Source organism: Hydra vulgaris, chromosome 13 (genome assembly GCF_038396675.1).
Source record: "Hydra vulgaris chromosome 13, alternate assembly HydraT2T_AEP".
NCBI classification, from domain to species: Eukaryota; Metazoa; Cnidaria; class Hydrozoa; order Anthoathecata; family Hydridae; genus Hydra; species Hydra vulgaris.
Window position 1 is genome coordinate 4,480,505 of NC_088932.1, and position 13,316 is coordinate 4,493,820.

A 13,316-nucleotide genomic window follows, 5' to 3' on the forward strand; every position below is an offset into this window, starting at 1 on the left:
GAATTGTTGGTATTTTAAAGGTGTTTTTCTAAACTTCATCATCTTCCTTTTTCTAAATGCCACTCGAAGGTTGTTTAATTTTCTGATTTTTGCATTTACTAAACGGCAGTTATTGTTAAAAACCCAGCTGCGACCATGTATTTTTTATGATATATTTTTTAGTTCAAAATCGACGACTTTTTTTGCTTTTATAAAAAGATCGATTTAAAGATAATTGTTTAACGGATGTTGCTTTTTTTTGTTTTTTTAATTCTATTAAACACATCAAACTGTTATTGTTTAAAAGTAAACTTTTTTTTATTATCTTAATGTTTTCAAAAAAGGAAAGAAAAAGAAAATCATTTCACTGTAAATACATAAAAATCAAATATTTAAGTATTCGATTCCAACCAAATGCCGCTCTCTTGAAATTGGAATTATTGATATTTAGGAAGTATAAAGGTTGTTTAATACTATTAATTAAAATCAGCTGCGACTAGCTATAATTTAGACTTAATATCGATTTTGAAATTTTAAGATTTTAGACTAATTTAATTCTTACTTTACAATGCATTGTAACAAGCAAAAATTTATTTGTCTGGAAATTTGAAGTTTATATTGAATATTATATGATTATATGAAGACTAACTAATTGACAATTGCAGTGATTCGATTGCAATTATGTTCCGAAAGTAATAAAGTTATTTGAATAAATTTACACTAAATTATAGATATTTAAATTTTCTCTTGAAGTAGCATTATTAAAACTCTTATCGTATATTAATAATCAAGTTATCTTATAAAAATGTTTAATAACATAACTCGACTTGAAGTATTTGAAAAAATTTGAAAAAATTTGAAAAAGACACTGTTTCATCATAACTTACGTCATAACAAATCGTAAATCAGTATACTAGTATGCTCAAATACGAATTAAACGTATCCAATAAATTTAAATGATGATCTTACTCGCTTTGAAAAAGGTCTTCTCAAATTTGTATGCAAATGCCTATCAAAACTCAGCAAAAAATATTTTTGAAATCAGAGCAAATTTTTAAGTGGCGAGCCATATGGTTAGTGTAGTTCACTAAAAGTTTAAATGAAGGATGTTAGAGACTAATAGTTTAATGAATAACATTGACAGTATATGCAAGTGTCTGACGTTTTTTTTTTATGCTTAAGACTTTTTAAAGTTTTTAACGTTACAGTTTTTTATTCAACACGCTAATTCTGGCCCACTGTGCATTGCCAACCAATACTATAAATATTCGGCTGAAATTATCTCTATCATCTTGTTAACGCTCTGTGATCAAAATTAAAATTTTACAATGATACGTAAAATAAAATGAATCTAATATATATATGAAAGTGATAACAGAAAAATTTTAGGTATAATCATAGTTCAATCATATGAAATTGGTGGCAAAAAATCCATGAGCAAACTAATAAATTAAATTAAACTAACTTTTAACTTCTCTAAATAACAATCAATATAACAAAAGAATTTTACTTGAATTTAAATACTACAAAATATACTTAATATACTTAGTATGCAATCATATAATCATTTACATTATTCTTTATAAATAAGTAATACATAATTGCAGGTGGTTTTCATTAAAATGACTTATGTAAGTTTAAAATATATATTAACTCAAAGTACCTATTCACCTAACATTTAAAGTTAAAAGGCTATATACTTTAAACAATGTCTAATAACAAGAGTGTATAAATATATTATCAGCATTAATATGCTTTAAGATTTAACAACTCGCACACATCACAGCCATGTTACAACGTATTCACGATAACGCCAAATTGCCACATATGATATCTGCAGACAGTTGATATTTGTTCATATCATACTCAACAGCATCCTTGTTCTCACACTCATTTGATTTTTAATAAGAAATGATATATGATAACCAATGTTCTTTCTTTAAATCTAAGAAATCGGCTGCAGTAGATATCATGACTGAGTGGCAGAACCATACCACATCTGGCAGATATTTAGTCCAATAACATCACCAAAAAAATGTCCTCAGTATCTGCAGCCTCAGTTTTTTCTATATCAGGAAACAGTAGTTTTGTTTGCTGAGGTACACAATTTTTTTAAATCTTTTAAAAATTTTTCTTTATTTTTAACCCTTTTTTTAAAACTTGCCAGCCATTCGTTTAATCAGTTCTATCTTCAATTCCTCATATTTTTGTATATTTGCAAATCGTTTTTTTTCTAGCAATGGAGATGGCTCGTATTATCAACTTGTTTTAAAGGTATTAGTCGGTTTTTCAAAGAGGAAACCAGTGGTTTTGTTTTTGCATGCACACAGTTTTGCTGATAAGAAACAAAGTGTAGCATTCGGAGCTGTTTTCTTTGCAACACTAAACATACTCTTGAGTTTTTCTGAGTCAATGTTGTGAGGTCGTGTTGATAATGTTTGGGCTTTAATTTTATTAGCTGAATTCAAGTTAAACAGTTGCTGGTATTGCTGGTCAATGACATTAACAATGGCACTCAAGCAAACGCAGACTAATGTGTCTCTCATTTCATCAGTACTTGAAGAAAAGTTAACAATAGAATCAAACACCGTATCATTAATAAAACCATTAAAAAAGTCTGTTGTTTGATTTATAAAGAAAGAGCATTCTTCAATATTGCGAACATCTTTAACCACTTCAATGCCAGAGAAATAGTCAAATCCCAGACTTTGTGTAACATAGATATTGGTCATCCAAGACCAGTCAATAATTTTCCCATTAAACCTGTTGCACACAGTCAATAATTTTCATATTAAACCTATGTGTTGGATGTAAATGATTTATTGTAGACCGTAGTTGGAACTGTAACAGATGCAATGTCAGATAAAAATGTTGAAGAATCTTCAAAATTCAAAAAATAAGCAAAATTTTTGAAACTTTTACATATCTTTTGTTATTGATTTTTTATATTTACTGTTGCTACTACCTTTTAAAGGCCTAATTTGGTTTTTACTTGTTGGAAGACCAAACCTTTCAAAAATATATTTGATATTTTAGTAGCTGAAAATCCATTTTGAATAATACATTTAAATATATAAATATATACATATAAATAATACATAATAAATATACAAATAAATAACAAGTCCTTCTAAACATAGCTGATAAGAAGTCAAGTTTTCAGCAATAGGCAGTTCGTTGAAAGGAAAGATTTCAAAATTATATTTTTGCATTTTCATTTTCATTTCGAATGTATACTATTTATGACTCTTCAAAACAATATGCACACAAAAGATTTACTTCAAATTTCGAACATAAGCTGATAAATAAATTGTTTAAAAGGCCCTTCAATTTCAAAAAAGAAAAAAGTAAAGATTTATATTATGAAATAAAATTTTTTTCATTTATGACAGTAAAAATAGAATATATAAATATGTAGTCCCATTTTTTTACTAAACGGATATCAATTTTTATTTAATTTGGTTCATGAATAGTGGCACAATATTAAAAAACAGGTCACAGGTTTTGAGATATTTTTTTTTACGGCAGTTTACGTGTTCGTGCATACCTAAATATTAAATTTTATTTTATTAAAACTTATTATTAGTCAAAAAAATATATAAAAATATTTATAATTATAATAATTATAAGTATAATTATTATAACTTTTAAAAACAAATATTTAGCATTAAAAGCTATGAAGCATAACTAATTTGTTAAAAACGTTAAAAACACAGACCAGATAATCGGTTGAAAATTAATTTATTTCAAATTGGTTGAAAATGAAAATGGTTAGCGAAAGATACTATGACTCACAATGAGAACAGAAACCAGATATATTACTGATTTAGAGAGAAATGTGGGAGAGTGCTGCTAATTGACTAATTTATGGATAATATTGCTAACATTGCTAACACTGCTAACATTGACTAATTTATGGATAACATGCAAGGGAATGCTGTTACATCGGCTGAGGGTTTGGGTTGGGACAGGTATAGATCAATTGATGTAGCAGCACTCTCCTACATTTCTCCCCCATTTTGTGATATATTTGGTCTTCGTTTTGTTGAAAAATCAAAACCTCATTTTGAGTCATAGTATCTTTCGCTAACCAATGAAAATCTATAAAATAGGTTGAAAAATAAACCGGTCGAAAACAAATACGTCAAAAATTAGTTAAAAACAAATTAGGCTTCAGTAGGTTATCTGAAAATTAATTCACTTTTTAGTAAATGTTTAACAACTTAATAGGTCGAGGTTTTTGTAGGTCAAACAATCTGACACGGTTATTACTTGTGTTATTACATGCAAAGAGCTTAGGGGAAAAAACGGCATAGTTGAATTTAAAAAGTTTTATGAAAGTATATAATAATCATTTATAAAAGTTGGGAACTTTTGACTTGCATTTTTAACTTTTATTCCACACTTCGGCTTCAGTTTTCGCCCTTTTTACAAATGACGGACTATTGTTATAAACAAAAAAAAGTGGCTTCACTTTTTGTCCATTAAAATCCCACAAGTTAGACATCTAGTGATATAATATATCATCGCGTTATTACTTCAATGTCACGGGTGCCGTGAATTCCGCGTTTTTTAGCAAAAGCTGAGAATTACGCGATTTTCGCCGAATGCCGTTCCTTACCACAAATTTCCGTGATATTTCTTTAATACCTCAATAAGTCGCTTGTTAAAAGTCAAAAACGTAATTTCTAATTGAAGTTTATTAATAAATCAATCATGCATTTAATCTATACTCATATTATATGATGCCACAAACTGCGTGACGTCATAACTTGACAGTTATAAGTTATGATTATCAAGTTATAACATCATGCAATTTGTGGCATATTTATAATTCGTAATAAATGTGAAACTAATTTGTAATTTCTGCACTTTTGCTATGAACTTTCACTGACCCTAATAGAAGCACTTTTTTCTCACGAGAAAAAAGTGTTACCATTAAACTAATGACAAACAGTTTAGCAAAAATGGTTTTTAACCAAGGTCAATCACTTTCGGCAGCAAAACCATCGATTCAGTCAGTGAGTGCAGTGAAAAGTGTGTTCGTTTGCTTGTTTATGAGAGAGCGTTATTTGAGCTATTGTTATATTCTGACGTAGTACACTTGACTTTAACCCCTTAAAAAGATTTTTCTTGTAAAAACTTATAAATGGGTTACCCAGCAATCGCATTTATACTCTCATTTCTTTGGGAAAAAAAAGAGATTTGAATAAAAACAATACTTTTTTATAAATTTTTATGACTATATAAAATTAAACTCAATGTACAACCTTTAATGTTATTTTAAGTGCATTTTTGATAATACTAATGTATAAATAATATAATAAAAGATGTATTTCATAAAATAATAAAACACAATTATATATTTTATAAAAGTAGTCAATTTTTTTAAAACTATGAGCTAATTATTTCGTAACATTTAGTTCTCGAAGACATCGTTTTTATCAAAAAACTAAAAAAAAATGTTGTTTTTTTTTAATTTCATTTTTTACGGAGTGGTTATTGTATAAAATTGCGACATAGAAATATTTGCGATTTTATTGGTGAACATTCTTAGCCTTTTTTTACGTTTTATGTTTCTTATTTGTGATAATATTTTGTTTGATTAAACGTAATATGTTATGTATTAAGCGTAACTTTTATTTTAGATATAAGATCTGGATTTTTTTTATTAAAGCTTCACATATATTTTTGCAAAACGTTTGACTTATATATTTTTAAAAAAATATTGAACTTTTTTTCTCAAATTATATTTAATTTTCCTATTTAATATTTTAATATTTTAATAATATTAATAATATAATTAATAATATATTAATAATATTTAGAACAAAATCTTTATTATTATTTTATTTATAAAATTTATTTTCCAACTTTTAAAAGCTAAAAAATAAACTAATTTTGTCTTTAAAAAAGCACATTGGTATACAAAGCACAAAGGTATATTAAAATAGTTTCAGGGAACACCTGTCAAAAATTTGTAACCTGTTAATTCCCTAAAAATGTCTCTTACTGCCTGTATCCAAATTTTTGCATTGCTTTTTTTAAATTTTTCATAGAAATGTACATATTTTTATAAAAGGAGTCTTTCCAGGCTTTTTCAATGTTGCAAATGTTATCTTAGTTCACAAAGATAGCTTGAAACTTGAACATTTTAGTTTTTACGACCTATTTCATTATTATCTAATAGTATTAGACAATAATGAAATATATAAAATAATACATAAGTAAATAATTATATCAGTAATATAGGCAAAACATATGAGAAAATGATGCACATAAGGCTATATAATAAAAATCTCTGTTCAACCCGGCCTGTCAATTTAGAATTCTCCATGGGATCTTTTCTTGGGCAACTGCGTTTTATTATATCTATTAATAAGTTAAATATACCTAAATAATGTGTCTTCTTACCATTTTTCTAATGACTCTTATTTACTTATAATTGAAGACTCTGTTACGAAAGTTCAAAATATCGATTCTTAACAAGATAAGAGTTTATAAAAACAAACCTAATGTTAAAAAAAATCCAAGTAGTAGTCTTTAAAACCATAAATCAAAAAATTACCAAAAAATTAAGTTTTTACAATAATGGAGAAATATTAACTCACACAAAATCAGTAAAGTATCTTGAAATGATGTTAAATGAAAATATTTTCTTTAAATCTCATCACCCTTATTTACTGAAAAAATCAAATTAATCTATTAATATTGGTTAAAATAAGGTACTTTATCGATTTAGAAAATGCGACAAACATTTATTGAGCATTATAAACCATTTTTGGTTCTCACTTAAGTTATACATTCCAGATCTAGGGACAAACCAAAAATCAATTGTTAAAATTTTTTTTAATAATCCAGAATATAGCCATTATAGTGAATAAAACCATAAATCCACTTTTAGATTAACTCCTTTGACAATTTTTCTTTGTTGCATGAATTATCACAGATTTCAAAACTATATGACATCAAACACTTGAATTGTATTTTCAGAATTGTATAATGCTTTCTTCACATTTTTTCTCACAAATCATTAGCAAACATTTTACCTCCTTAGATCCTCTTCACACAAGAATTTATTTGTTGAACTTATTTGACAATAAGACATGACAAAAAATTTGAATAGCATCAATCCTCCAATATATGGAACAGTTTCTCCCACTTCATTAAAACAGAAAATTCAAGTTCAAGATTTTCTTTTTTAAATAAAATGAAACAAAATTATCTTGACAGCTACTCATAAACAATTATTACTATCTATACGAAATATATTTCTACAACTATTTATTACAAATAATTTTTTTCCTTATATCCTATTCTTACTCCATGATCCGAAGGTGATCACAAATAATACCGATTGCGTATTGTAAATTATATTTTGAAGATCAACACCGTTCGTATTTGTTACTTTTAAATTAGCATAGATAAATTAGTTTTTTAGTAATCGCCAAAAATGCGTTATAAATATAAATAAACCATAGTTTTTAATAGTTGCTAAAAATGTGCTATATATAGCAAAGTTTATGGTAATTTGTCACACCACAACCACGCATAGTTAAAAGATTGGTATGTCTCTTCCTATGCCAAGTTACATAAATAATTTTAACGTAAATTTCTCCCGATCACTTTATTTTTATATATTTTTAATCTATTTAATATTTTTTTATCGTTACTCAATAATACTACTTCCATTACTATTACAGTAGTAATAGAAGTAAGCTATAACTGCTATAACAGTTTTAATTGTTATTATCTTATTCATTACTAATTAATTATGGTTATTATAATAATATATGCTATATAGTAATTTCAAAATATTAAATTAAAAGAATATGCGTGTATTTATGTATGTGTGTGTATGTGTGTGTGTGTGTGTGTGTGTGTGTGTGTGTGTGTGTGTGTGTGTGTGTGTGTGTATGTGTGTGTGTGTGTGTGTGTATATATATATATATATATATATATATATATACATATATATATATATATATATATATATATATATATATATATATATATATATATATATATATATATATATATATATATATATATATATATATATATATATATATATATATATATATATATATATGTATATATACAAGGGCTATTCTAGATAGCAACCAGACAATCTCTAATGGACTTATTATAAAAGGACAAAAATAGACTTCGACAAAGCACTAATTGCAACAATTTTAATTACAACTATCAAAAATGAATTGTCTATAAAAAATGTTTGTCTTTCTAGACAATCATTTTAAAAACGGACACTAAATGAACAATCTCAATTTTTTAATGAGGTATAGAAGATCTATTTAATATATAATTTAGACTTATAACGAGTACTTAAATTTTCACTGCAGCATCGCTTCAAAAACTGAAAATGAGCACAAAATTAAAAATACAATTTTTCTAACAGAAGTTCATTTTTTAATTTTTTGTCCAGCGTGTGCTGTTGATTAAAAAGTTAATGTCTATTTAAAAACCTCAAAATGGACTATTTTGTGCTCAATTAAAGTTCATTAATTACTCAGTTCAGTTGTTTTTCAATTCTCAGTGAATGTGCGTGAAAATTTATTTTTAAAATGCCCTCTCCAGTTTGGGATTACTTCAAAAAAGTTGAAGGTAAGTTTATCATTTTAAAAATTTTCCTTAGTCACTAAAATCTTTATCACCTTCAATAAAATTATTTTAAAAATATGTGATCAAGGAGTTTTTTTGTTTCTAAGGGATTTTTTGGGTAATTTAGATTTTATTGGCAAAAATCAATATTTCTGGTTTTATGAAATCAAGTAAATTTAGACAAAATCATAGACACCAAATAGACAAAAAATTATGCTTTGTAGACTTATGAAGTGAAAATTATTTTTTAACTGAGCAATCTTAGGACACCATCAAAAATTTGATAGACACAACAAGGACAAAAAATTAAACATTTGTTGTGTCCATTACAACATACAGAATTGTCTATGTCTGTGTTGTAAGTCTACATTTTTTACGACAAATATTGTTTTTTTTTTGCTAAAAAAACGCTAATTTTCAGCTATGACTTTCTGGGACAGAAAGGGGGTACTGTTGCCCAAATTTGATTTATCTCTCTTTAGAAATGTGATAATAGCTGATCGTTATAAAACTTTATCGTCACGTTTATAAAATTATTGTAAATCAATCATTTATTTCTGAATTAAGATTTTACATTCAAGGATGTTTGCAAATAGTAAATTTACAAATATAAAGTAAACACCTACTAATGTTAGTAAAATTCAATTAATATAATGCCATCTTTCACAATTTATAATAACAATAATAAACTTTATAACATAAAAATAACGATGCTAATAATACTAATAATATTAACAATAATAACAATATTAGTAATAATTTTAATAATAGAAATAACAATATTATTATTAGTATTATAATTATTTAAAAGTAGTTAATAATGGTAATGAAAATATTTATAAAAATAACAATAAACAATAGTAATGACAACAAAATATATATTAGAAATAAAAAAAAAAACAATACTAAGGACAACAAAAATTGATTATAGAAAATATAAACATTAATTATATTTTTTTATAAAAAGTAAAATAAACTAGTTTTAAAGGTTGAGAATGAATTGAATTCTTTTAGTTCATAAGGAAGTTTTAATGCTTAATATTGTCATAATATTATCAAAGTTTGGAAACTTTGGAAAAGCATTAACATTCTATTTATATAATAATTAACATTCTATTATGGCTGATTGTTGTAAAACTTTATCGTCACGTTTATAAATTTATTGTCATAATATTATTAAGGTTAATTGATGTAATTTACTAGTCGAGTCATACGCTATTTTTGTACATAATTGCGCCCACGAGATTTTTTGTTTCTGTATAAAAGTCGTAAATAGAATTTAGTATGAAATACTAAAATTTATTATACTGTAAACATTACTTATTTGTATAAAATATTTTGATTGATTGTTTCCATATTTTTATTGTATTTTATATATTTTTAATGCAGCAACTATGACAACCACAACAATATTAAATCCTGACTGCGACTTTTTGAAAATTGGTGTTGACGGCTTAGATAAAGAACAACTTGGTTTGCAGCATGTGAAAGGAATTTTTTTATATGGACCGCCAGGTACTTTCTTGTTTTCTTTGTTGATTTTATGTTATTGCTAATGATATATAAAATAAGTATATGAATATGAATATAAAACGAATGATCTAATTTATATTCAATTACTAATTATATATTATTATAATAATTATATAACAATATATAAAAATAAAATCCTACTTTTAATGCCATTTTGAAATAGTAAGAATAACTTTGTGTTAATATTGTTAAATAATGATGTAAGATTATTATTTCATGGTTAACTTAGAATAATAAATTATATTTTTATGCATTTAAAAATATCACCAAAGTAATAGTTTACCGCATAATGGGAGTTATTTCCAAGAAATATCCAAATACTGCTTCCCTAGATCTGAATTGGGTACTTAAAACCTCTATTTTCTATTTTAAACTCATGGTATTTGAGAAGTGACCTTGGTTGGTTTTATTTTTTCAAATTTAGTTTGAGGGCGGGGATGAAGGAATATTTAAATGGAGACAGTTATCAGATTTTTTTGTTATTAAAAGAGCTTGTTTTACAAATAAGTTGATACAAGTTCTTTGAAAAATGCTTTAAAAATAATTAATCATATTTAGCTATTTCTTATATAGATGCATATTAGTATTTTTGCTTAATTTTATAAAGGTACTGGAAAAATATCAATAGAAGATGCGGTGCGTGCTGCTACCACTAATGCTTTGAATAAACTTGTGAGTCAAGGTCAAGGTAAAGTTGAAATTTACCCTAATGCAGTAGAAAGTTTTTTGGTTACCAAAGCAGATTTTGATGATGCAATAAGCGACATTAAACCAGCGTTTGGTAGTGGAACTGACGATGCTGATCATTGCCTTGACATTGGTATTATTGAAAATGGCAATCCAATTTCCTGTTCTATTGAAGATGGTGAGTTTCTAGTTAAAAAAGCTCAATTCGGTAGTTTGGTTTCACCGGTCAGTTTGTTATTGCATGGTCCTGCAGGTAGTGGTAAGACTGCACTTGCAGCTCACTTGGCATATAAATTGCCCAATTTTCACTTCTTAATTAATAGATAATTAGATAATAGATAAATAGATAATTTCGTTATTAATTTTGAATATAAAATTGATGCATAAAAAATGTATATGAGTATGAATATAAAAAGAATGATCTAATTTATATTCAATTACTAATTATATATTTTATAACAATATATAAAAATAAAATTCTGCTTTTAATGTCATTTTGAAATAGTAAGAACAACTTTGTGTTAAAATTGTTAAATAATGATGTAAGATTATTATTTCATGGTTAACTTAGAATAATAAATTATATTTTTATGCTTTTAAAAATATCACCAAAGTAATAGTTTACCGCATAATGGGAGTTATTTCCAAGAAATATCCAAATACTGCTTCCCTAGATCTGAATTGGGTACTTAAAACCTCTATTTTCTATTTTAAACTCATGGTATTTGAGAAGTGACCTTGGTTGGTTTTATTTTTTCAAATTTAGTTTGAGGGCGGGGATGAAGGTATATTTAAAATGGAGACAGTTATCAGATTTTTTTGTTATTAAAAGAGCTTGTTTTACAAATAAGTTGATACAAGTTCTTTGAAAAATGCTTTAAAAATAATTAATCATATTTAGCTATTTCTTATATAGATGCATATTAGTATTTTTGCTTAATTTTATAAAGGTACTGGAAAAACATCAATAGAAGATTCGGTGCGTGCTGCTACTACTAATGCTTTGAATAAATTTGTGAGTCAAGGTCAAGTTGAAATTTACCCAAATGCAGTAGAAAGTTTTTTGGTTACCAAAGCAGATTTTGATGATGCAATAAGCGACATTAAACCAGCGTTTGGTAGTGGTATTTTTAAATATGACAATCCAATTTCCTGTTTTATTGAAGATGGTGAGTTTCTAGTTAAACAAGCTCAATTCGGTAGTTTGGTTTCACCGGTCAGTTTGTTATTGCATGGTCCTGCAGGTAGTGGTAAAACTGCACTTGCAGCTCACTTGGCATATAAACTTTCAAATTCTCCTTTTGTAAAAGTTGTTTCTCCTGAAAATATGATTGGTTATTCTGAAAGTTCCAAGCGTCAAGCAATTAAAAAAATTTTCAATGATGCATACAAGTCTGAATTAAGTTGCATTATAGTTGATGACATTGAAGGTTTGTTAGAATATGTTCCAATTGGTCCGAGTTTTTCCAATGTAGTGCTGCAAACTTTAATTGTACTTTTAAAAAAAAAGGCACCAAAAAACCACAAGCTATTGATTATAGCGACTTGCAATAGTTTAGATGTTCTTCGAAGTTTGCGAGTACTTGGCTGCTTTGATACCACTATCTTTATTCCATCATTAAGGGATGTTATATATATGAAAAACGTACTTAGAGAACTCAATGTTTATGATAATGATGAGCGTCATATTTGTTAAAAACTCAATGTTTTTAATAAAAATTTAATAAAGCAATCTGACAATTCAAAAGTTATAAAGTTTATTTGTTTACTAGACCAACAATGTTGTAATATCTATTAAGGTATCTATTTAGTCAAAAGATGAAAAATGGATTGTAACAAATGGGTTAATACAGTACGGGTATTTTTGTAAAAAAAAAAATTTTTTAATTTAGAGAGAGCTTTTATGACTTTTTTAGAAAGTTTTCTGAGGTGCAAAATAACCGTCTCCGTTTATTAATTTTGAATTTTTCCCCCACTCATTGCGTTTTTTCTTTTTTTTTTTTTTTTATCAACCCGTGTTTATTAAATTAGTAGTTAGAAGAGAGTTCTAAAAAAAAAGTGCTACCTTTAAGTATGGTGGGTTCTGATCGAATGCCGGTTTGTTTTAAAGCTTTTCTAAGTTTACATGCAGTTACTGAAAAACGAGTTGAAAGATTGCGAGCTTTGAAAATAATTGAGAAAAGCCCAGTGGATAATATAGGACTTCATATAAAACAAGTATTGTCTGAAGAAATCAAATTTTTCATCAAACAGCACATTGAAAGCTTTCCAACTAAAGAAAGCCATTTTCTTGGAAAGCCTATATGCTATCTAGTTGCCACTTTAAATGTTAAAACTAGTGAACGGAAACTTTCGGCTTCGGCCGAAACCAAAACCGAAATTTCTGCTTCAACAATTTTTTTACTTTTCCTGTTTCAGCCGAAATTTCGGTTCAAACCGCAACCGAAATGAACCGAAACTTTTAAAAGATTTTTTTAAGTTTTAATATAGAGTGG

General features: G+C 26.5%; 1 protein-coding gene across 1 annotated transcript; it reads left to right on the plus strand.

The window, feature by feature from the left end:
• The first annotated feature begins 9,994 nt into the window (after positions 1 to 9,994).
• On the plus strand, positions 9,995 to 12,611 carry LOC136089263 (vesicle-fusing ATPase-like). The gene is made up of 3 exons (XM_065815111.1): positions 9,995 to 10,116; positions 10,742 to 10,999; positions 11,772 to 12,611. Exons 1-3 carry the CDS (start codon positions 9,996 to 9,998, stop codon positions 12,515 to 12,517), a joined length of 1,125 nt encoding a protein of 374 aa, XP_065671183.1. The 5' UTR covers position 9,995; the 3' UTR covers positions 12,518 to 12,611.
• The last annotated feature ends 705 nt before the right edge of the window (positions 12,612 to 13,316 follow it).